Raw genomic sequence first — 26,494 nt, 5'->3', positions numbered from 1 at the left:
GCACTACTTCTTTGGAAAGTTGAACAGCAATATATACATTAACCTCGTCACGGACAACTAGTTTATTGCTAAGTCAAGAAAACGGTCATAGACTTACCTCATTTAAAAGCAGTCTTATTGAAAGAGAGCGTTAAACTGTATATTAGACAGATACAGCAAGAAAAAATAAATCCCAAAACCACAGGGTTGGTTTTGAAAACTCAGTTGTTCTCCTAACGCTGGTAAATCAATAAACTAATGTAGTAATCCCTGTGCCTGCACACAGTCCAACCTTTCTTTCACTTCCGTGCTCCTTATGTACAACTGAAACTGAGTATCGACACTGAAGCAGGAACTGTGTCTGAGTAGCATCTCATAGAAATAATTTAAACCCATTTTCTAAATTACCAGAATAATGACAGTAAGTCAGACTTGTTGACGCATTTTATTGTGAGATGGGGAGTCTGGTAAAAAACTAGAAAATGACCATGATGTAACAAGGAACTTAAAAATGAAGTTTCAGATTTGTAACATACATACATGAATACAGGAACAAATTGGCACGAAAATGTTAAACATTGTTCCCAACACTGTTTATAAGATTATTCTAATTTGGCTTACTAAGGAAATGAGAGTTTTATGGTTAGACTAATCTCTTAAGAAAACTGCAGAGCATCATGCTATTAGTCACACAGTGAATTTCAAAATTTAAGAGCTTTATATTAAAAACTGGGTAAAGGTAAAATGAATTAATTGCAATTGTAAAATTAATACATTCCCATTTTAATTCATCTGTTCTACAGTCCAAGGCAAGTATAAATGTTAACATAACACTGTTAAATCAAATCTCAATGCAAGAGAACCGATTGCATCTCTACTTTAAATCTTATCAACTTTCCAAATTTTCATACTAAAATATATTATTGTATTAATACAAACTACAGTATTATACACTACACTGTGTAATAAATAAAGAAATATAAAAATAAGACACATAAATATAAAAGTTTTCTAAAACTAAAAAGGTACATATGTCAGTAAGAAGGGTATTAATACTGCCAGGTTTGAAGACATACAGTACAAAATGTTGCACAGATCTATAAACTAAAAGAAATAAAATAATACTGATAGGTAAAAATCAGCTAACATTGTTAATAAATGGGGTCCATAATAACTAACATTTGAAAATACTTATGAGCCAGATAACATGTCATGTATGTGTCTGAAATTAAAGTAAACCAATAAAGCAATAAAGCAGATTAGAAAATTTCCCTTGTAATTATTGTAGAGAAATTCTGCAAGTCAGGTATTAACCCAAAATACCACCAAATAATTAAATAATGAAATATACCAGTGTTCTTACTTCTCTGATGGCTGAGTGTTTTTTTCCCCATGTATAGTTTAGAAGTTTGATACAAATCAACAAATGCTAGTTATTGTAGGCCACACATTGGATAAAGGCTGCTTAGAGCCTTTGTAATACTGATAAATGGCACTTACAGCACACAGGTCTTGCATAAGGCCAAAGGAGATACAAAGCTTCATATCATATCCTTCATATTGTTACTACATACTCAAAACACAATTACAAACACTGTTTTTGACGACTTTCCTGTCCTTACCAGTATTAACACTGTTAGTCCCTGCAATCAGAACTCAACGACAATCTTCTCAACTACATTTTTAACCACATGAGTAAGAAACTTCAGTTCTTCTATCATCTGCTTTCTTAAGGCTAACAATACACTTTAAATGATAATATGCTCTACTACAACATCTAATGTCATAAACCGCTACCTTCTAGGTTGAATTTACAAAGGTAGCCAAGCACTGTTTGCAACTGCATTACAGGTCTCTGCAAAAGGGAATTTTGTAGTGCAGAAGTTCTCACATTTTAAAACATAAGAAAATACTGAAGCGGATTTAGGAAATGTTTTACTGTAAAAAAAAAAATCATATAAATCTCTCCCAATTGTACAGTTTAAAAATTAATCAACTTAAGAATGAAAAGTAATACTGATAAAACAAACAATGCCAGATGCTTGTCTATAAATCAGGTTTCCTACAACCTGTTAAATCTTTGCTTCCAGAGTCACTGTATTTTTCTAATCTGCTTCATGTTATAAACTTGTTCCTAACTTTGAAAACTGTGTGAAAAATTACTAAGTTTGAGGTTCAGGCACACCTGGATTTCTTTTTTTTTTTCTTTTCATTTTTTTTTTATATATATATTTTTTTACACAGTAGTGAACAGAAATCACAGTATGCAGGCTACTGCGTTTCCATGAAAAGCATGTATAATATAGAACGAACTTCATTACCATTTTCTTTCCGTATAGAAAAAAACCTAGCATTTAAGCTTTATTCATTATTTTCTTCTGACACCTGCCCATTATTTTGTATAACTTCTGGTTCTGCATTGCTTGCTTGATTTACAGCTTCATCGTTCTTGTTACCTTCAGTTTTCCCTTCTTCCTCTTCTACTTCTTCTTCCTCTACTTCTTGTAGTTCCCTACATTCTTTTTCTTCCTGAAGTCCTTCTATATCTTTTTCTTCTTCCTCCTCTTCCTCTTTTTCACTGTATTCCTCTTCTTCCCTGGTTAGACTCTCTCTCTCATCCGAGTCGATCTGCGAGGGAGATGCCCTGACAACCACATGCTCACTACTCAGGACCTCCTGGCCCGTCTCCTCCTGTTCCGTGCTGTCACGCTCCTCTGTCTCTCGTTTGCAATAGGAGTAGCGATGATTCATGTGCTGAGAGTAAGACCCCGAGTGCGAAAACCGCTTTCCACATTTGTCACATTGGTAGGGTTTTTCCCCAGAATGCAGTCGCATGTGTTCGATCAAATGGTGTTTGTGTTTAAACGCTTTTGTACAGATTCCACACTCGTGAGGTCTTTTACCTACAAAATAAAGCACAAACAATGGGCACCTTGTAGTTGAAGTTCTAAAAATTTACCCTGTTGTTTTCATTGTAAAATACTGGTGGTGAATGTGTTAGCAACAATGATTAAACTTTATTTAACAAGATGTTCTACTCTACGCATTATCAGCCTGAGTTTCCCACCTGAGCCCAAAGGAGGAGGGTGTAAGGTTACATTGTCACAATTACAAGGGTAATTTGTAAGTTTTTTCAGGAAATCTGATCATGGAAGGACAAACAGATTCTCGGATATAACTTTTAGCACAAAAAAGTGAAAATAAAAATTAGAAAAGGAAACATTTTTCTTGCAGTAAACTACTTCAACTCAAAACCATTTTAACTTTTCTATATTGATGGTAATTTGAAATCAATTAAGCTTTTATGTTGGTTTTTGTATACCAAGTCCTTCTTCCATGTGACAGGTAAAAGAAAAATCATTCTAAAATCTAGGCTGACACAGGTAAATGCTTTATCTACAAAACTTGCTGACTACACATGTATTGACAAGAAAAATCTGCTTCGTTTCACTCAGTTCATTTTCTGCTCTGTTTTCCAGCTTTCTACTTTGTCTTGTTTTTAGAGTCTCTCATAAACCTATCAGGAGCCTAGTAATGTTATTTTGATTTCAGCATCCACAGTTGTTACACAAAACAAGTTCACAGTTGTAGCCCAGACATAAAAGTTGAAGACAATGAGACAGCAGCTTTTTGGTCACACAATAGAGATGATCAGCACATCCATTATGCCAAAGGAGCAGCGAGGTGGGTGTTGGTCTCTCTTCCAAAGTAACAAGTGATGGGACAAGAGGAAATGGCCTCGAGTTGTGCCTGGGGAGGTTTACATTGGATATTAAGAAAAATTCATTCACCCACAGGGTTATCAAGCATTTGAAGAGGCTGAACAGGGAAGTGATTGAGTCACAATCCCTGGAGGGATTTAAAAGACATGTAAGATATGACACTTTTGGGATATGGTTTAGTGGTGGGCTGGGCAGTGCTGGGTCAATGGTTGGAGTCAATGATCTTAAAGGTCTTTTCCAACCTAAATGATTCTATGATTTGAACATTTCATTATTAAAACTGGAATGGAAAGAACAATTGTGTTAGGAAAAGGAGGAGTTAAAAGAGTCTCAGGACAGGAAAGGTGTGAAATTAGATATGCCTAATGAATACAACTTGAGAAACTTGATCAAGTAGTAAAGAAAAAAGAGAATTTGTTATCTTTTTAACTCTATATGTGAGATGACAATAAAACAATAATATGTAGAAATAGAATTAACATAATATAATATAATAATTCAGTTACTCTGCAAGCCAAGAAAGCAGAGCACCATGAAGAGAGTATCCAAAAGTTCCAAAGAGTTTATTTTCTGGATGTGGGGAAAGAGGAAATATAGAGCCAGCAGGAAAGAAATATATAATACAAAATCCAATATATATTTGGCACCTAACCAGTAAAAAAAAGAATTTTTATTTTAAGACATCACAGAAGAAATAAGAGAGCAAGAGTTACTAATAAAATCCTAAAGATACCAGAACTGGAGCCAAAAGGAACAACTATGAAAAATTAAAAATAAAAATCAAAGTGAAAAGGGTGTTCTTTAGGGGTTAGATTCTATGTCCAATGAATAGCTGAAGCTATTAACTTCAGATCATTACAAATGTGGCTCAGTTTGAAAATCCTTCTTGCCAGATAGATACACTGCCTTTCATGTACATACATGATCCTTTTTTCCTAATTCATATTTTTAATTTTTCTTAACTTATAACCAGGCAAGGTAAATTAGAAGTAATACTTCCTCAATTACAGGCTGTGGCTTGAAGCTGATTATTCATAAGCCGGATGCAAAACTTCCCCTTTTTCTATTTAGGATTTAGGTCTTACAAATTTAAAGAAAGAAAGAATTGCTGTTCTGTCAAAAAAATACACAAAACATGGGTTTCTAAAGAAAGCTGATCACAAGCAATAAGAAGGACTATTACACTTAAAGTGTCGGAAAACTGGATTATAATTGAGATTATCAGTTACACAAAAATAATGATCGGAAACATCTTTTCCTAGTACATACCTGTGTGTTCATACTTATGTCTCAATAATGAGCTGCTCTTCTGGAATATTTTGTCACATAAATCACATGCATACATCCCATTTTCTGTCTTTCTCATTTTTTTCTTTGGGGGTGTTGAATCAGAATCATTTTGATCTTCTACATTGGATACTCCTTCTGAGCTAGTGTCTTGCCTTTCATCCTTCAGAAAAATTACAAAAAAGGTTGAGTTCAATGAAAACCAATAACTCATGTAAACTGAAGTTGCACTGTTATTCAAGTTCATAAATAGCCAAACAAAATTGTTTAGACTTCCATAGTCAAAATGGACAGCTTTGAAGTCCCTGCCACCTTACAAATACAGAATTCTCAATGGGACTGGCTTTAATCACATGCAAATCTGACTGTTGGCCAGGTCTAAGCTGCACTGGCACATAATATTTTAGCATCAATAAAATAAATGCATTGTTAGGATGGAAGAAAAGATTACAGACCTATAAAGTACCTCAGTAAGCTGGAAGAGCAAATTCATCATCTAATTGCATTTTTCAGCTAATGTTGGTCACCCACCTTTTGCTGTCTCACAGATTTTATCAAGACTGTACGTTTTTACTGAAGTTTTCACAAATAGGTACTTAAGTTACCATTCGAATTTGCATATTTGACTATCCTCTTCCTCATGAAACTACCACAAATACTACTTAACCCAGAACTCGGGGACTTCGAGTGCTTCATTAGTAAATAGTTTTAAAGATACTATAATTGTTGTCTATTTCTAAGCATTTCAATATTTTCTAGTGATATCAGCAGTACCACTACACACAGATTTTAGCATATGTTATCAAATCTGAATATAAAAGTGCACGTTAGCTACCTCAAATGTCTGTCTCATAAACTTTAATGTATAAGCAAACTTGTAACTCTTCAAGGCTCAGTCTTTACATGTGAGTCACTTTTCTGCCCTGTCCCTACCCCAGTGTGCACAGGTACTTCTCAGGAGGACTGACCCTGATTAGATCACATCTGGATGTACTCCAGGGAGGATTAGGACCAGATACAGGAATGGCAGATGAAGAAGATAAATACCTGCCTGACTTTCAATTGAGAATACATCTGCATTTTGTTTAAAGTGCCATTATGGCATAGGATGAATTCAGCTACTCTGTAAGCCAAGGAAGAAGGGCAGCATGAAAGGAGTAGCAAAAAGTTCCAAAGAGTTTATTTTCTGAATGTGGGAAAAGAGTAGATATGCAGCCAGCAAAAGACAGAAGCCATGGTTTTATTTTGCTTTTTGATCAGGAGAATTAGCAGAATTAGACTGTCCTTTAAACAGTGAGCACTAATGTCCTAGAAAATTAAATATAGTGAAGAACTGAGTAGTTCATGCACAATAGTTTCTGTTAGTCTGGACTCAAGCTGCCTGAGCTAACTAGCTTTGCAGAAGGCTTAACAGTAACATCTATTACCTATTTACAATCAGTAGCTTGTATTTATATTTTTGTTTAATTTATCCTGATAGTTTTCTGTTAGTTCAGTATGGATACAGATTGAATATATAATACATACATCACAGAGGAATACAGGGACCGAAGTACCTGATTTCCATTGGCTTGGATCTGTTTTGGTGGTGTCTCATGAACTGCAGGACTAACTGTAGTAGAGTATGTGTAAGCCACCTGTGGAATCAAAATGGTTTGCTTATTGGCAGCGAGAGCTCTCAAGCATGGAACACTGTTCTGGTCAGCAATGGCAACAATTGTAGGTAACTGGGCAGTGACTGTAGGTATAGCAATATTTATGGGATTGGCACTTGGTGGGATTACATTTACAATAGGATCAGAGTCTGTAACACTGTTGTCCTTTTGTGGTTCTTTTTTTGCACAAGTTAAGTTCAAAGGTTCTTCTTGGACAGAATAAACACTGTTCTGGTAAACACTAGTTATGGTAGATCTTTCCAACAGTTCTCCATGTTGCTTTGGTAGCGAAAGGTCAAGAGGTTCGATTTGTGGCTCTTCTTGTACACCCTCTGCTGTGTACGTGAAACCCTGTGAATTTCTGGATGAAGAAAGGTTTAGTGGCGATGCAGATGGCGTGCTACTCTGTGAACCATTTGGAGTTGATCCCCCTGGTAAAGTCTGAGATTTCGTTGTACTGACAGGATTTTGTGAGTTATTTGTGCTGCTCTGCGGTTCGCTCGCATCTGTAGTTGCTGCTTGATCATCATTATCCGCGGGACTGCTTAATTTAACTTGCTCAGGAGAAGATGGTCCAGAAGACGGCACAGAAATTTGTCCAGCCTGCATTTTTTCAAACCACTTTTTTACCACATCCAGTGGTAGGTTTACTGAATCTGCTATTTTTGAAAGCTCTTCTGCGCTTGGCTGTGCATTTAATGCATAATACGCTTTTAGGAGCGATAGAAGGTTCTTTAAAGGTGGCTGACCAGGAGATAAGTTGTTCTCCCCAGTTTCTGACAGAACAGGGGAGTCAGGTTTCTCAGCTTCTGTTCCACTGGGCTGGGGAAGCTGAGGAGGACTTTTTGTTTCATAGTGCTTTAGTTCTTGAAGTGCATTAAGATCCCCTGGACAGTCATCACACAGAAGACAAGTGCTATCATTGGTCTCTCCTTCAAAGTTCTTATCTTTCTCAGACTTCACTGTAAGATCTTCTGGTAATTTTTCATTTTTGCAACTATTTGCAGGAACAGATTTTTCTTTTTTTAGATTTTGTGGAACAACCTGAAGTTGACTTGGCTGCTCCAAGCTGTAGTTGATGATAATTTTGGTTGTCCCATCTTGGTCAACCAAAGGAAGACTGATAGCTGAAATGAGGGAATGGCCAGGTTGTTGTATAGATGCATTGTTGATTGTTTCTTGTTCTTTGGACGCAAGATTAACATGATTGTTTTCCAGTACTTGCCTTATTACATTACCATCCACCGCCACTTTAAGTACATTTTGAATGTCACTTAAATTGATGCTTATGGGAGACACCAGACCTACTGTTGGTAGAACAACAGCTTGCACCACACCCTGAGGAGAACTGGTTGCCTGCAATGGGCTACCACCACTAAAAACCCCATTCTGCAAAGGGGTTGAACAATTAATTCCTGAAGCAACCACTATGGGTTTGAATTCATAATCCACAGGTTCAGTTTTAATTTGGTTAAGAGGAAGCTGCTCTTGCAAAGGTTTGTTTTCTATCTTTTGTCGTATCTGTGGTCTTGCTGGGCTACCTGGTGATGCAGAAAGGGAAGGGGAGGAGCACTGAGACATCTTGAGCCCTGTCCGGGCTCGACCATTCACGGGCATCAAACCAATACACTTCTTACTGCTTATGTGTGAACTGTATGAACCAGAATGGGAAAAACGTTTCTTGCAGTTTGGGCACTCATATGGCTTCTCTCCTAAAGATGAAAAAGAAAGAGGGAAAAAAAAAAAGGCATATGCAACAGTTTGCTATGTTACAGTGTAAATTCATCAAACAATAGTAACCACAGAGAATACATTGAAGTGATCTCTCAAACAGACCTAGGGAAAAAAAATCTCATACAGTGAATTGAACAGTAAGAGTAATTACATCATCTATAGCTCTGATCCAAGGCTCCTTTAATAAGTGTGTGATCCACTAGTAGATATAGGATGGAGCCCACATGATCATGTGTTCCAGTATTTCTCTGTCTATATGACAATTGCAGATTTCATTAAACTCCATTCAAATAGTACCACTACTAATATCAGAAGCTGCATAAACTGCTTCAGAATGGGAAAAAAGAAGAATATGATTATCTAAAGAAAAACTACAATAAATGCAAATCATAACTGTATAAGAAGCTATGCATATTTTATTGTAGCAAACTCAAGTACAATCTACCCATAACTTCCTACAATACTTATCAGTTCAGTTAAAGACAGAAATTGAGAATCTCTTTTGAGTGGCCACATTTAACCTATTGTTATACTATATATTAAAATATATTATAGACAACATTTTCTATAAATTAGAACTTTTTAAATAAATTGTATGTCACTGTGTCCTGATTCTACTTTAATATGACTAGTCTTGAATGGTGACAATCACAGCCATGGTAGGAACACACAGATCTTATGTCCTGATCATTATCAGTTAAAATTCTCTAGCAAGGCTTATAACACACTGACTGATCTGCAAACATTGAATCAAAAACAGATATGTGAAAAGGACCAGAAGGATGTCCCCATTTCTTCTGCCACAAGTCAAGTTTTCCTTAACTGTAAGAGCTTAAGCTGCAAATGTAAATCCTCTTGAGTTTTTCTACATATTCCCTGCACACAGCTGAAGGCTGCAGTCAGTGCTTTCAGTGTCCAAAAGAGAAAAAAAATAAGGAAAACACTAGCATTTTAAACTTAGATGTACAAGACTGCTATCACATCAAAGTTATAAAGAATAAAAATGGCAACAGTAGTACTCAATTCAATGCTTGATTTATTTACCACTGTGGATTCGTAGGTGCTCCTTTAGGTGATGTTTATATTTAAAAGCTTTTCCACATTCAGTGCACTTGAATTTTCGATTACCACTGGACTGCGTCACATGTCTCTGTAAGAAAGAATTCTTAATTATTGCACAGACCAGCACGTTGGAGAAACATCTTGTATTTTCACATTGTAAGAGAAAAAATGCAATACAAAACTGAAAAGAATCAATCATAATTGTAAGAGACTGAAGGTGGTATGGGTAATGCATGAAAAAGAAACAAATTACAAATCAGGTAAAAACTGAGACATGTGTATTCTGAATAAATGTGGTACACTAAAAACAAAAACCAAAACAAACCCAAAATACAGTTGCCCCTTCTGCTCAGTTCAGATGGAGCTTACACTGAGAAGTTATGTGAGTAAGAAGCTCCAGGATGCATGCTAATGCTACTTGTGAAAGCAAAAACACCAAGAAAAACCCCAAGCCCACCACCCACAGAATATTTAATGCAGGACAGAAAAACATTAAAGCCTATAAAAGCCTGTTTAAAGTTTAATCAGTTGACTTGGTTTTTCCATTTACATGCTTCCAGTGCTTATTGTTGGCCTTGGATTCCTCTATATAATGATGTCACAGGATTGCTCATGAGAAGGTAGCTCAGTGACAATAAAGATATCCTCAGCCACAATTAATTCACAAAGTAAATGCAAAAAACTAAATCAAAATAAATAAAAATATGGAGGGATTTCCCAAGTACATAACATCAAATCTCTTCACTATTTGTTAGTTTAAAAAAAGCAAAAGACAGACATGTAAATATATGTAGTACATATGTGACATCTATATGTAAGATCTATAATTTTATCACAAACTGTACAACTTTATGAACACATTTTTAAGGACAAAAATTACACACACTTTAGAAGTTGAAGTAGCTGAATTACCAACATGAAATGAAGGAATTAGAAATTTTTCTGTTCAAACAAATTGTTTATTAAAACAACCCCAGCAGCTCCTTTCTAAGTAGAGCTCACTTGGCAAAAAGATACTCTACCACTATTTGGATGCAGCTGCAGATTTTTGGTAACCAGAGCAAGTAATTTCATAAACTCATTAATGGAACTATTCATGTGCTGTGGGGACACAGCCTTCCCATGGGTAGCCACCACCAACAGGCTGGTGGGGATTAGCTTCCTCTGGTATGAAACCATGGTTGGGAGCTCCTACCTCTCACTTTGGTTCTGCTGTGGTTGGCAGCGCTGGGAGCAGATGCTCACTGAGTGCTAAGGATCTTCCCTGAGTGCAGACACGACAACTGTGGGCTGAAAACCACACTGGAGAAACGTGGATGGATAAAAATGCAGGATGATGATCCTGTTCTGACTTATGCCTGCAGATCTGAAGAACCCATGGCTGTGCAGGTTGCTGGATGAAAGTCTGAGCTCTCTGAGATATGAAGTTCAAATTATCAACCCTTCCCGTTCAACACCCTGTCCTCCTTTATATGTTACAAATGTTAACAGAAGACAAATTGAAGCAAGATAACCTAAATTACTTCCAAGTACTCTAATTTGACAGTTCCCTTGGGATAAGCATTTGGTTAAGCTGCAGATTTTACCTCTCAGTAGATACTGCTCCCATCCTCCCCAGGGTGGGCTCCTTCCTGCCTCCTCCCAGGCTCTGCAGTGAGGTTTCCACTCTGACTTATCCTGATTAGCACTTGACCCTTATTCCTGGGTTTGTCAGCTGTCTTTTGCTAGTCCATACAGCTTTTCAGCTCTGTTTAACTAAGTCCCTTGAAGATGATGTTCTAGATGATTGCAGCTGACTCACTGCATTTCACTTTAATGATCCAACTGCACTGAGTGTAGAGAACTGTGTCAGGATTTACTTAAGCCTGCAGAGAATCAGTTACTACCGTTTGACTTGAGATTACACAAGTTAGCGGCTCTCAGGATATATACAGTTACTGCAGACGCTGGACTACATAAATATTCATACTAAATATCAGTGTGTGTATTCAATCTGTCAGAAACGTTTCTGCCCCAGTCTTTAAAATTTAATGTTCTGTTCCTACGGCATGGAAGTCCACATTTATCTTATCAAATTTTTAATGAGGTTTCCTGTTTTCCTGGTCATAGCTATAAGGTGCTTCGAGCTTTCTACTAGGTAGTGTTTCCAAATCTATTTTGCCTTACCTTCTTATATCTGTAATTCTTTATTCAGCTTCCTTGCTGTCCATACTATACTGTTTTATAAATCCGGGACTTCCTCAGAATTACCTTGAAGGATCTTCTTTAAAACTCAGAAATCGTAACACTTCTCTAAAGCACTATCTGTGATATTCTTTCACCTTCACGTTCTCAGATTCAAATGGTTTTCCCTGTTTCAGCACTGTTAAAGCCAGTGATGTGTGATATTTTGTGTCTGTGATGTGTGATATATTTTTAATACACTGTACATAACTGCCACTTTCTGCTCATTAAGGAATTAACTGCAGCAGTCAAAGAATACTCATCTGCACTCCTTCAAGGACTGAAAGAAGAAACATCAGCATTAAGGTCTGTAACTAGCAACTAATAAATCTCTGCATCAAATATTTAGTGTGCTTAGGACTGAAGTCACTCTTTTCACACCAGAGAACCAAAATTGATTATAAGAATCCTCAAAAGCTTTTTGGAGGACAGGAATTACAGATATATCAGGGTTTTTTCACAGATGGTTTTGACCACGGTCTTCATGAACTGCCATTTCTCAGCAGTGTGCATGGCACTACGACATTTTGAAAGACAACCTACAGGTGCTTTGTAAACTGATGAGAAAAAAATTCAACCAAATTTAAGAAGCACTTTTTCATACTTCAAAATCTTTTCTAGTGCTTCACGTGTCAAGGCAGACCATACATACCCAGCATCACCTCCTACAAACCATGAGAGGTGTAGGAGCAGTCAAGGGAGCCATGAGGGGCACAGGGGAGCAGTGAAGAAGGTGCAGGCTCTCCACTGAAGCACAAGTAGCTGCAGTTTGGCATATCTCCCCCTGGCTCAGAAGGAGGCCCAGTGTGCACACACACCTTTCACTGCCTTCATTATATCAGATTTTATCTTTGCTCTTGCTTCCTCATACAGAACAATTACAAAATTGTCACATGCTGGACATTAACCAGCTAACAAAGCTACCCAAATAATCTACTTTCAGGTGAAGTTCTTTAAGAATAAGGCATTATGTTTTAAACATGCAGCTGTTTAAGATCCACAACTATAGGTCTATACCTTACTAAGGACAAAAGTTCATTTTCCATTACACAAAGGATGTAACCATGTACATGCACATGAAGCCAATTTTGAAGATACGACAACTTTAGTAATAATAACAAAAACAAATACATATTTCAAATTTGCCAAATATCTAAACTTTTGTAGTTTTAATTCTGGCTAAGGCTCTAGAGAAAAGAACAAAAATAGGTATAATATTGAGTTTCAGATACTTCATAAAACAACATTAATCAAACAATTGTGCCTTCAAAAGTATAAACCCATTAAAATATATCTGCAGGAATACGATTTAAGCTTCCCTTTGTAGCAATTCTTCTGAGACTGTTTACTCACTTGCTACTTTTTATCTTTTCATTCAAACTACACGCAAATATGGGAAAGGCTTCTATCCCCCCCAACTACTTTATTTTTCTGCTTTTAGGCTTGTAAATGCAAAAAAAAAAATTGAAAATAAATGTGGTAGCTCACAAAAAAGCATCGTTTAAATAGCACTCATAGGTTTTATAGTTAGAAATATAAGATGTATATAAGGTGACAGTAACTTTTAAAGCGGAAGCCAAGCCAAAAAGAGAGCAAGACAGAAATAGGAAATATATTCATAGGAAACATATTTGAATAAAAAAGAACTGCCACACCGGAATACGCTGGTGAGGTTATTCCAAACCCCGTGAGACAGTAATATCCTTGCAGCATGATAGTCAATACTTCTTTTACCTCTTTAATTTACCTGTGAATGTGAATGCTCAGGTATAAAAATGTATAATAAATTTTTAAGCCTGTTACATTCTTGGACTTAGTGATACTTTGTAGAATGGAGGTTAATAGACACTGTGTAAAAAAGCATCTCCCTTACCCTGGGATATAGCCTTTCAGTTTAACAAAATACATATTAGTTGTGAGCTACCAGAAATGTTGAAGCACTTTACCTTCTGTTTTGTGTCTTTCTGTTATGTTTGTCTCCTGTTTCATCTCTGGAGATTATCAATTTTTCTAGTCTGTCCTCAGAAAGGAACATCTCCAAGCCCCTTTAACCTAGTGGTGGAAAATCTGTACAGTTTTTAATCTGGATAATTCCTGATTGTTTCAATTGGTTCCTGAGCCTTAGAGTGCCCTGATAAGCTACGAAAGTATGTGCTGGGGATGGATAATGGGAGAGTGGGGGATACAAGAAGAAAAGAAAAAAAGGGATAGAAGAAGAAAATCTCAGGATTTCCCATAGTGATCAGATGGTTAACTCATGGAAGGCATTTCAGGGAATCATGCCCTCAGGTCAGCCCATGAACCAGAGAAAACAAGCTCATAACATCCTTAGCCTTTTTTGTTCCTTCATTTAGTAGTGAAACACTGTTTTTTATGCATTCATTATTTGTATATTGTCTTCTACCATGAATTGCATTTAAAAACTGTACCTCACAGTTCAAGCAACACAGTGATTTGTTTCTTAAGGGCAAAAATGCTACAGTAAGTTGTGAATCATCCAAACAGGATTTATGAAAGAAAAATGGAAGTGTTTCACAAAAGATTCGAAATTAGATTTGAGTCATAATTTTTATGCAATGCTAGCCAATGAACAGGAAAAAACTCCAACTAATTACCTATAAATGTAATAAAGAACTTCTGAAAACTAAAATTTAAGCCCAACCATACTGCACAGGTGAATGAAAACATGGGAATTCAGATCTCAACTTCTGACAGCTACAAAAAAAGCCTGACTTGAGCAGCAAGCTAAAGTGTGCACTCTGGGACTGGAACTTCAGCACACAGATAATCTGGTGTGAACAGCTTGCAGCTTACTTGCTCTCCACATTTTTGCCCACATAAGAAATCGCAGTGTTGTTACAGAGAACAATAAATCCTTAATTCAAACGCCACTTACTGGATCTCTTCCTGATTTGTGTGATGTCATGTGGCGGTCGAGCTGCGTTCTGTACGCAAACGTGTAACTGCACAGGGAGCAACTAAAGTTATCTTCGTTCTTTTCATGGCGATATTTGATGTGTTCCTTCAGGGAGGTAAAACGCTTGTACCCTCGGTCACAATACGGGCAAGTGAGCAGCTGGGAAAATGCATCGGGTGTTCCTACACAGGGGAGACAATACACCATATTTAAATAAATGCAAGTTCCAAACTTATTACCACCAACAAACAGGCTTTACATTTACATATGTAAATATGTAAATACGTAAGAAAACATGCAGCTGCTAGAAGCTCCATTTGTTTTAGAAAAGGACTAATGATAATTTAGATTTTTTCCACAGGTATTATGCTACTAACTGCACTGTGGTATCGTTCCCCCCGTGTACACTGGAGAGAGTCAGCACAATGTGCTGAAAGGACAAGGGGGAATGGTTTTAAACTAAAAGAGGGTAGATTGAGATTAGATATAAGGAAAAAATTTTTTATGATGGGGGTGGTAAAACACTTGAACAGGTTGCCCGGAGGGATGGTAGAAGCCCCATCCCTAGAAACATTCAAGGTCAGGTTGGACAGGGCTCTGAGCAAACTGATCTAGCTGAAGATGTCCCTGCTCATTGCAGGACTACCTGACCTTTAATGGTCCCATCCAACCCATTCTGATTCTATGATATACAGATATGTATGTGTTAGTGGAACACACTGTCTGCAGGATAGAAAGGTGAGAGATCAAACATGAGGCCATAAATATGATTCTAATGTGATCTATGGAATATATTTTGCTGGTTTTCATAAAGTTATTCTGTATTAGTACAAAGAAAAGTGAAATCAGATTGAAACTGAATAATAATTTCACAAGTCTATTTCTGACATGTCACCATTTATGAAGTTTTAACTCCATCCCTTCTTATTAGCACACATTTACTCCCCATATATAGTAAATTATGAAAAATTACACAGTAAATTATGAAAAATTAATTTTTTAAAGAGTTGAAAAAATCTTCCTTTGTAAATTGGTAAAAGTATGTTTAAATAAATGAAGGGTTTGCTGTATTTGATCAAACCATCAACTTATAGGTGTGATATCTTTGAATGACCATGCTACTCTTCCATGCTCCAAGACAAATAGGAAGCAAATGTTGCAAGGATGCACCTATGCACTGTGCTGAGCATGAGCAGGAAGGAAAGGTGGAAAGTCTTTACTGATTAACATTTTATGCTCTGACGCACGAGGGACACATTTGTATGCACTGTCATTTAAAGTTTCAGAACTATAAGAATTATTAATACTCATAAAATTAACCAGTACTCTAGAAAGTACTTCTGAATTATTTACCTTCATGACCTCTTCCAGCAATTATCACCATAGACTCATTATATGTTCTATGAAGTAGCAATTCATTTTGTTTGTGTGGAACTTACTGGATTTATTTTTACTGAAAGTGTCAGATTAGGTTTTGTTATTACTAAAAACCACCACCTTTTCTGTCATATCTGTTCTTTTACTTGTTACAATAACAATCAAGTTACCACCCCTACTGCACTGGTTTTTGTTGTTCTACCCTTGCTGTTTTTCCTGGTTTAGCTGGGTTGTCCAAAAATGAATCCATCCCCACTTATACAGACACAGTATGCTGCCCTTCAATTCTCTTTTCTCCATCTACAATCCAATTCACCTGACATAAAGAATACTCCATGTCAGCACAAATACAACTCAGTGGAAATGTCAGAAGCATGTTAACCTAAAGTCTGTTTCCATTGGAGTAAATGGCAAAACGGCAGTTTCCCAAAGCCACTAAAAACTCCGACTCTCTGTTGCTTCTCTTGTCCAATCCACCAGTTTGGAAGCATGTATCTTTAGCAAATGTCACCATATTGTTGGCATTTTCTGTTCCCAAATGATTAAAACAATGAACATTATTGTTCAGCATTGTCATCTTCAGAATACTTCTCTGTGAAGTTATTGGGAAAGGTCCAATTTAAATTATTATTGCAAATGTGTATTTTTATTGACTACGTGGAAATCACATTGCAAAACTGATTTGACAATCTGTGCCACGGCAACCGCAAATTAAAATCCTAAATCAATCATGCACTTTTTAAAAAAAAATCTCTAATACATAAAATCTCTCGAGGAATAGAACAAAAGGTTAGCATTACTTCTTTCACTGTTCTTCCTCAGACTCCAGTACAGTACTACAGCTACAATGACATTTATCTGTTCAGTTATATATATTTTTAAAACTACTAGGACACGGCAACTCCGAACCGTTTATGCAGAATGTTACTTTCTTTTGAAAAATTGTAAATACTCCAATCAAGGAACACAATCCGGGTGAAACTGTAGTTGTCATAGATTATGAAAGCTGAACACTTCAGAAAGCAGCACAAAATGCAAAATCAATCAGAACAGTATTTGCCTTCAAATATTTCATGATGAAGAAATGAACAAAGTATGACTCCCCATCTCACTTAGAACACCTTAAGTATGAAACTTCCTCAGAGAAGAAGTCCCACATGTACTTCTAAATAAAAACAGGTCATTATTTTCCCATAAACATTTTTGTATAAACAATGCTTCTTTTTTCTCCACTGTTGCCTTTTCAGGCAAAGAAACCCCAAAGCCTGTCATAGACTGGGTACCCAATAAAAGAAATCCTATCTAATAAATTCTTTTGGGAGCTTTGTTTAGAAATACAAAAAAGAAACATAACTCCCCTTAAGTCATTCTTACATAAAACCACAATAGCTTGCTTTACTCCCATTATACTTCATAGATGTTTATTCTGTTATAATGATGTTGAATGGATTTATGAAAGCTTGAATTTTTTTTCCAGTTACTTGAGGTTACAATTTAGGTACTCATACAATTGAATACCAGTGCATGCTTTGTTTCACAAATCAAGTAGTAATGTTTTTTGCATGATGATCCCATCCTCTTATAATTATTAAACAAAGGGCTTTTTTCCCTTAAAGTTACATATTTGTCTTGTAAAATGCAACAGAACTTTTGGATGAAGTAGTTAGTAAATTGATTTCATGAGAACTGAACTGGTGACCTATTTACCATTTTCATCCTGACCACTAGCTTCTGGTGTGCCTTGTCTCTGGTCCTCCTCAGGTGCTTCAGGGTAGATAACAGCTGTATCTTCTTGTTGAAGGAATTCTTCAACATTAGGGTCATGGTTTTGCTCATTTTCTGCATCAGAATCACATTCATCTTCTTTTACTAAGAGTGAAAAACAAGACACAAGATATGAAATGAAGAGATCAAAAAGAGCGTAAATGAGATTCAGTAATTCACACTGCCAGATCTCCCTCTATCCAAAGATTAAAAAACTCTACAAATACTAGAGTAGGTCAAGCCCTTTAAGATGCCAGATTATTCCAAGTTTTAAAACGGAGAACAAGTAGCATAATGATATTTAAAAACTTAACACAGTTTGCCCCTTCAACTCAGTGAATTTTTATCATTTTAGATTTAGCTGTTCCTCTCAACTTCCCTGCAAATCTTAAATGCAATATTAATTATGATTTAGCCTTTGTAGTTTGAAGGCCAGTTTACCCTCTTGGTTCCTACATTTGCAAAAGGAAACGTGTTGCCTTCAAGACGTAATTTTTAATGTTATTTATAACCGTTCATTAGCACAAGCCCAGAAGATATTTAAACTCTGAGTAACAAGGCTTGGCCAGATGAAATGCAGCAAACTTGAACTCCAAGTGGTTTGTTCTCTGGTGTTGAAAATGACTACCAAAAAGGTTTCAGATCTAGTTAACAACCTGCAACATTTTCCAGTTAAAAACTTATGAAAAAAACCCAATGAACAACTGTATTACAAAGTTAGCAGATAATAAATATGTTACTTAATGCTTGTATAATAAATATTTGCTACCAAGTATTTGCCTAAATACAATGTTCATAGAGTTTATTTTTACCACAGTAAAACATTCTGTGAGAGCTCTGCCTGCAGCACACTAAATCATGACAGATGTTCTCCACTATTAATGTGGGGTATCTTTTTAACAGGAAAAAATTTTATGATTCATCTCTCAGTGTGAAGTCACATATTCAATTTACAATTTGACACAATCCTTTTATGACATGAGGCAGTCTCTCACATACAGGCTGTAATGCAATGCATAATGTAGCTCTCCATACCTGTGTGGAGAGGTCTGACTTCATAGAAACTGAAAGGAATGTGTGAATCTACAGTTTTAAACATATCAGTGTTTAGATGTAGGGTTTGGTTCGTTGGTTGCTTTTTTGTTTGTTTCTAAATAAGGCTTACTCTGATAATATCTAGTAAGGGCATTTAAAAAAAAAACAACAACAAACCCAAACAACTTAAAAAAAGCTGGATGGGCTACATGATAACTTTTTGTCAAGAAGAGAAATAGAAAAAATAACAAAGTATCTGCTTTTGTTTGAGTCTGAAACTGAAGTACACATTTAATTTTGCCTTCTGAGTAATCATTACAAACAGGAGTTTGATTTTATTTGAGAATAAAATATAGTATTAGCTTAAGCTTATTTTTTTATAATCCTTATTGGTTTAACATACTGTCTTTAGACTTGTACAGCTGCATGTTAATAATTGCTATTCCCTGTTTTGCCCTTCAGAGACACGGTACTGCAGCAGCTCCGTGGTCAGACCTGGGCAGGAGGCTGCTCTGTGACACTGGTCATTGACACCTCCAGGTCACAGACACACAAAAGGTGCCCGGATTATTTTTCCTCAGCTAAAACACTGTTTACAATTTAAGACCTCTAGCAAGTTTATAAAGAGAGGTGTGAGAACTCCAGAGGTTTCAGAAGGTTACTCACCTAGCCAAAATTCAACAGAACTTTATGATTAAGGGACTCAGATTAATAAAGAAATACCTGTACATCCAATTACATCGGTCTGAGCTTCAGGCCCCAGGATTTCCTTTGTTTCTTTTCCAGCTGAAATAGCACATTTCACAAAAAGAACAACTATTGAAAAAAGCCCACAAAAAACGCCCAAAAAAGAGCTTCCCCCCAACAACTTAATATATTTATTTTTTTCCATGATGTTTTCAATGTATGTATTGCTTACATTTAAACACAATGTTGTTTCAAAAATACAGATTACACATTATTTCAGCAATGTTGATCAGCTGAACCACGAAGATATTTGTTGGTTAAGGAAACAAAATCTTAAAAGGAAGCAGTGCTAAACACTATTATTTCAAGAGAGATAAAGATATGGACAGTGCATTTCTCCAGCAAATACAGAATCAGCTACTTAAATGACCCTGTCTACAAATGTAGCTATCTGAAACACTGGAATATTATTTCCAGAAACCAGACTATCATAAAACAAATACATTTATAATATTTTCTCCAATTAGCAGTTTTCAGAAAGGATTGATAATTTGCTGGTAATGTCTGCAAACAGCAACCCAATGTGTTCCCTTTCTTGTAAATCCTCTAGAAACCACTTATGGTTGTGATTGCTTAAACAAAAAAAGGATTTTAAACATGTGCTGTCCACTTCAGAACAACTGTGCAAGATTTCTGGGCATGCAGAAACCTTTCATATATTGATTCCAATACCCGGTATGATTTTGCAGGTCCCAGACATCCTCAGAACTAACACTGCAGAGCCAACCTGCCACCCAAGCTCTGCCAGCTCTGCTGAGCTGCAGCATTCAAGGAAGCAGCACGGAAGTTTTAACTCACTACAGGTTGTTGGTTCAAATCAATACATGGCCCAAGTTGCTCTTCATTTCGATTCACTGGGTACCCTGGACTGGGAAGTTCCCATAGGAAAAGCCACTGTTGACTTTTCTATCAGTACCTGCCTTACAGCAGGAGTACATAAAAAAGCTGTGTTGGTTGGTTTGCTCTTTATCAGTCGTATGCTACACTAACATATGTGAAATTAAAACATTATTTCATAGTTCCAGTAGGGAAACCTTGGATGCTTCAGACCTATACTGCAGAAAAAGACTCCCAGGTGATCCTGGAGGTTAGACCACACAGCTGCTATGATCTGAAACAGCAACTGTTAGACTGTTATTTACCTTATTTCACTCTACCCCAGTGCAGGAAAAAATCCTTTGGTTTGGCAAGTCAAAAGCCCAGGACGTTCCAGCTTTTTAATTACAGGAGAAGGCAATTTCTCCTTTATGTGGAAGATGATAAATTCTAACAGAACTTTAAGTTCTCAGACAGTACCAGCTTCCTCAAAGGAAAAGCTTGCTAATTCTATATACTTTGACCAAATCCCACAGACTCAAAGTATCTGCAAATAGTGACAAACAAGAAATATGTTTAAAAGGAAACTGTAACTCTTTAAACTTACATTAATTTCAACTGTCGTCTTAAAAAAACCCAAATAGTCTGTATTTTATTGTTCAATATTGGATTGTGAACTAATTACATTTTTGGCTCACAATACCAGACTTGGTTCAGAATTTGTAAGATGGATAACTAGATGCAACGCAGATTTAAATCCAAAATTTAATTTCTTAAAATCAATCATGATGCAAACTCACAATTTTCCTCTAAAAAGGGTTTGTGATTTTTCTCCATTATGAAATAGGGTCTATGGAAGAGGGGTAATATCAATAAGTTATTACTCACAGAAATTTAAATTATAGTGTCTCTAGTAAATTCCACTGGCTTCAGTACTAATAAAAGCTATGCTTCCCAAGGGAACATGAAGGAATTTATGGCATTATAGATTAATGTCAGTGAAGTTAAAATACCTCTCAATTCTAATAATCATAACCTCTCTTTGGCACTGTCTCTTCCCAACAGCTAAAAGTGGGGTATAAGACAGGGAGGAACCCTTTTCCACAGCGGGTGATCTTCCCTAATGCTGTAGGAATAATTAATAATTTGAAAAATGTTAAGTAGAGCTCCTTCTTTACAGTTATGTATGGTCCAAAGAGAAAGGTAACTTTGCAGTCGTGCCCTCAATCCCAGTTATCAACCAGCAAATAGAGCTGCTGGGAAGCAACAGAATGGGATGTGAAGATGGGGGACAGTGTTCCATCAAGCAGAAGTCAAAGCTCTGAGTTGCAGAGGAAACTCAAGCTACCTGCTAAATGACAGCTTAAATACAGGTCTCCATGAATAGCAACCAGGGCATGAATATCCATCTTGGCATTACATCTGGACATACCAAATAGTTGTAAAATAGGTTCTTGAGTTTCTATATCTCATCACTGCTTATGAACTGCTGCTTAGGGATATGGTGGGGCTTCCGAGGGTTAAACACTAATGATTTTCAGGTCAGAGGGAACAGTGCTAACTAGCAGCAAACATGCATGACAACTGCTGTCATAGGCTGCCTGTAAAAATCTCTGCATGGCTAAGACAACTGATCAAATTTAAACCACTAGCAAAACAGAAATTTTGGTTGTAGGCCGAAAGACAAACTTCCCTGAAATTTCCACTGCGGTGTTTATCTGCAGAGAAGGGAATAAATTCCAAAGCCCATCAAGATAGTTTCTAATTTAAATTCTTTAGAGTTAATTTTCTGATATGCATATAGCAAGCACTATTTGCAGCTTACAGTATTGACTGGTTGTTTGCTTTTTGATCAAAAATATGCCACACTTTTTTAACCTTCCTCCTAAAGATTTTGTTTTATCCCTCAACAACCAACCAAATGTTAGAATACACCTTTGAGCACATAGGCTCTACCTAAATTTTCATGAGTTAAAGGAATTTTTGAGTTCCAGGAAGAGCTTAAACATGAAATATAACTTTGTTCATTTTTAAAGGTTATTTCAAAGTCTGGAATTTTTTAAAATTTTCAGTTTTTCAAAGATATTGTAGTTCTAGTTCTGAGACCTCCAGATTTGCTAAATACTTATAGTACGTAATTATTTTTTAAGTGTATTAATACAGGAAGTATAACCCTTGTTTTTTTTTTCCTTTTAATTGTAGCATAGGTTTTATTTCTAACTACAGCAAAGAAAAATCATATTACAGAATCATTGCACACACGAATGCTGGCACAGTCTCAACAACTCGTGCAGGATATATGTGGTTCACTTTTTTAAAGCTGTAGGACTGTTTCAGTTAAACCTCTTGAGAAACACACCTTATATATAAAACACCTGTTCTGAAGGTCTTTTAGAAATTCAGTTAGAATGACTGGAAACAGAAGGAAACCACTCTGATAAAGAGATGTTACGTGTGTTGTTTCTATTCTCGGGCATTTGCGAATAGAATAAATATGTAAAAAACTCATTCTGTCAAGTTCAGCTAAACTCAGAACTGCTCAGCACTACTTTACCATTGAAACACAACTTAGTAAAACTGCTGTAGTGTATGTTTTCTAAAAATAATCACCAGTCCTGAAGATGATACTAGTGTTGCACAACACCTACCCCTGTACCTTTCCCTGTATGAGATCATGCATTGAGCACCTCTCTCTTCAGATTTCTAACAGGCAACCAAGACTGATGATATGATTTTCATCTCAGACATTTCCTTCTAGGAAAGCTATAAAAAGAGTAAATAGTGCTTTACCATACCAAATCAAAGCTCCATAAAACCTAATGTAGCCTTCATTTTCTCATGTAAGCATTGCCAGAAATTCAAACAATTTATTTAAAAAAACCTTATTATCAAATAAAAAAACCCTCCAGCCCACTACAAAAGAGGCTTTAGAATAGTTAATTTTTACAGAAGAAATTTATGGTAGCTGAGCAAGCCTGTATGGCAATTGATTAATTTTTGTCTGTCTAAGCACCAATGAAATACCATCTTCATCAGCAAAGACCAAAGCTGAGAGACATTTCCTACATTGTGAATCTACAATCACAGTAGAATTTAAAATTAAATAGAACTTAGAATTTTAGCAAACAAATTTTTAAAGGTTAAAAATGGACATTTGAAATACTGAGTCAAAAAAAGATGCCTTCATGTGTCTAAAGCCCTGAAAACCCACAGAAGGCTGTCTGAGGCAAGAAGCTGTGTGATGGGTACATCTCCAGGAAACACCCAAGCCAAAAGGTCTTGACTCAGAACCTCTGGGAGCCAGTGCTCTTCTTCCCTCCCTATTTCAAGTTTCCTACACCTATGCTTGCAGAGTTCAAGTCTACACACAGCCCACTTTAATGTAACTGCAATTTCTGATTGATACAGCCTGCAGGAGAGCAAAAATATCACAGAAGAACTAAGAAAATTACCTACCTAATAATTTAGCTCCAAAATACTCATTTCCCGGCACAGCATACCTTGGCAATAACAGCTATGTAAAAACAGGCTGAGTTGATGCTATTCTTTGAACTCTCAGCTGCTCTCTCTCAGCTGGACTGCAGTTAGGGACCATATGACTGCTTTCTGTTTATTTAGATGTGAGGTCATGCACTGTGCATTAAACCATCAGTTTTAAAAGGTGGATACTAAGAATTGCGGCTGGAGTTCAGACACAAACAGGGATACGCTGGAAAACATTCTGTATCTTTCAGGGCATTAAGGTCAAATTCCACAATAAATTCCATTAATTTATGCATCCCAATTTGGCTCAAATGTAAGCATGCTGTGTGATATTATGAAACTCAGTATCTGATTCCACAGTAAAAAAAGGCCCATTTCCTGATTGCTTAGAATTTTCAGCTTCTAAAGCTGCTGCATAACATGCACAACATCTACCTCCTTCCAGTGTTTTCAAAATAGAGATTAATTATGACTTACATAGCCAGTTCTAAAATGAATAATCAAAAAATTATTTTTTTCTATCTATATTTTACAAGGAAAAAGGTAGAAGCAGCTCATGAGGAGAAATTTACATCTGACTATTACTTCTTTTCATGATTTTGGCTTATTGCTTACTCCCCAAGCTGAGCAAATCCTCAGCCTTACAGGGAGCTATGTCAGAGACCTGCCAGGTAAAAAGACTTGGAAAAACTAAAAGCAAGTAGCTCTGATCACCCTTCGGAATGCTGCATCTACAGATCAGAAACTCCTGTTTAACAATGCCAATGGAATTAATAAATCTCTGAATCTGCTTCAAATACTAAATAAAGAACACAAAGTATGTTACAGTAAATATGTCAGAAAACCTCCTTTTTGATTGTGAATATTACATGTTATTTCAGTAATAAAGTAATCAAAAAAGTTCTACTGAATCTTTGTTTTAGAAAACTTTCTCTACATAGCACTATCAGTGAAAATAAACATACCTTCATCTTCCCAGCAACTGTTTGTACTCCCTTCTCTTTCACTGTTTTCTGGTAACACTATATGGTCTGTTGGCAATTCATCTTCTGGCACACTAGCATCACAGTCTGCTGCATCCGTTACACTTTCTTCTTCCACTATATGCAATTTATCTTCATCATCTGAATCTGAGTTTGCTTCTACCACGTTATTATAATTGGTGACTGTGGACAGACAAAAACAAAATACTGATCAATATACTTTTAATTGACAGCTTGGAGGTCCAAAGCTTTCAGTACTCCGGCCAGATGGTGTATCTGGGGCATCTCCATGGAGTCACATTGTTATTTCTTCTTTCCACATGGGGATGGCAGTGCCTTGTGAGCAACTGACAGCTGCTGGGCTTCCACCACTGTTAGGGACCATGGTACCTCTCACTCGTGCACACCCAGCATAAGGCTGCACAAGGAAAAGCACTGCACAGCTCCAGAGCTGGAGCCACAGTGGAGCAACAGAATTCCAACCAGATCATTCCAATTTGGATGCCAGCATTACAGTATGTCTCCTTTAAGATTACTGTGGTCTGGACAATAGTTTGTGAAACAGCACTGACAAACAATATTTTGTTACAGACAGATGTGTATAATGAGGACAGGATGTATGCACATAGCAATCAGTGGGGCATAGAAGGAACCAAATTGTAGGGAAACAACTGGCACTGAGGACCAAGTGACCCCAGGTTGAGCACCTCTAGAGAGGGCAGCTCTGTCACTGTTCAGGTCCCAGAGAGCAGGTCCTGGCCTGCTGGTGCACATGCCAGCTGTGCTCACCCAGTCCAGCTTCTCGCTGGCTCCTCCTGCAACCAGTGCCACCTCATGCTCCTGCTGTGTGAATCAAGGAACAATAAGGAGATTTGATTCAGAAGAGCTTAAGTGCTCCTGATCCAAGCTAAAATACTCTTGTAGTTACGCCCATTAAAGACTCAGCAGGATGAATGTGGAAGGAAAAATCACGGAGAGGAAATCTCACATGACATTTGCCCAGCCACCAAGAACAGGTAATAACTCTACTCTTTCAGCCTGGAGAACATACTGTGAAAGTCTTGTGGACTTATATATATGACAATATATATATGTTTCTGCCATATGGGAGCAGATTATTATTAAAATAGTCTTCATTTGTAAGCACAAAAGATCAGTTACAGCCATTTCAATTTAAAATGTAAGGAACTGAAAGTAAACTGTATTAAGAAAAAATTACTTTTACAATCTGTTGAAATATCTTGTTACACTGAAGTTAAACTATGAAACATTTATATCTGTATGGGTATTACTTCTTTACTGTCAAGTTTGGACTTCTTACGGAAATGCTTCAAAATACAGTCTAAGAAAGAGAATAAATTTATAGATGAACAAACCAACACGACTTGTCTTGGCTGCAGCACTCCTTCAGTGGTTATCAAGACTGTACCTGGGAGGCACATAATTACAGTACTTTATGATACCTGCATCCTGACACTCTTAGCCCACGAGAAGTCACACTGATTCTTTCATGTGAAATACTGCCTATTAAGGGAGATAAATAGCAAACTAGACTCCTGTTCTTCTGAAGCTAGCTCTTTTTAAGTAGATATTTTAGTCATTTAAAAATGCATGTAAGCAGGAAAAGCGAGTAACATTATGAATTGACAGACTACTATCTCATTTCCTTCCAATTCAGGAGAAAAATGGCTCATCTAGAACATGCATGAG

The 26,494-nt window shown here is 36.6% G+C and overlaps 1 protein-coding gene across 2 annotated transcripts; it reads right to left on the bottom strand.

The window, feature by feature from the left end:
- Window positions 1-405: 405 nt before the first annotated feature.
- Window positions 406-24,967, bottom strand: ZEB1 (zinc finger E-box binding homeobox 1). 2 transcript variants are annotated; one of them, XM_018075536.2, is made up of 8 exons: window positions 24,767-24,967; window positions 19,479-19,541; window positions 17,664-17,825; window positions 14,559-14,761; window positions 9,422-9,527; window positions 6,545-8,355; window positions 4,971-5,151; window positions 406-2,882 (listed from the first exon to the last, which is right to left on the bottom strand). In XM_018075536.2, exons 4-8 carry the CDS (start codon window positions 14,586-14,588, stop codon window positions 2,341-2,343), a joined length of 2,670 nt encoding a protein of 889 aa, XP_017931025.1. In that variant the 5' UTR covers window positions 14,589-14,761; window positions 17,664-17,825; window positions 19,479-19,541; window positions 24,767-24,967; the 3' UTR covers window positions 406-2,340. The 2 variants fall into 2 exon arrangements, with proteins under 2 accessions (XP_017931025.1, XP_017931026.1); XM_018075537.2 differs by lacking the exons at window positions 14,559-14,761; window positions 17,664-17,825; window positions 19,479-19,541; window positions 24,767-24,967 and adding an exon at window positions 11,026-12,239.
- Between the last annotated feature and the right edge of the window lie 1,527 nt (window positions 24,968-26,494).

This window comes from Manacus vitellinus, unplaced genomic scaffold (assembly GCF_001715985.3).
Source record: "Manacus vitellinus isolate BGI_N305 unplaced genomic scaffold, ASM171598v3 scaffold_3_pilon, whole genome shotgun sequence".
NCBI classification, from domain to species: domain Eukaryota; kingdom Metazoa; phylum Chordata; class Aves; order Passeriformes; family Pipridae; genus Manacus; species Manacus vitellinus.
Note: the sequence above shows the minus strand (reverse complement) of the source record. Positions and strands in the feature narration are given on the sequence as shown.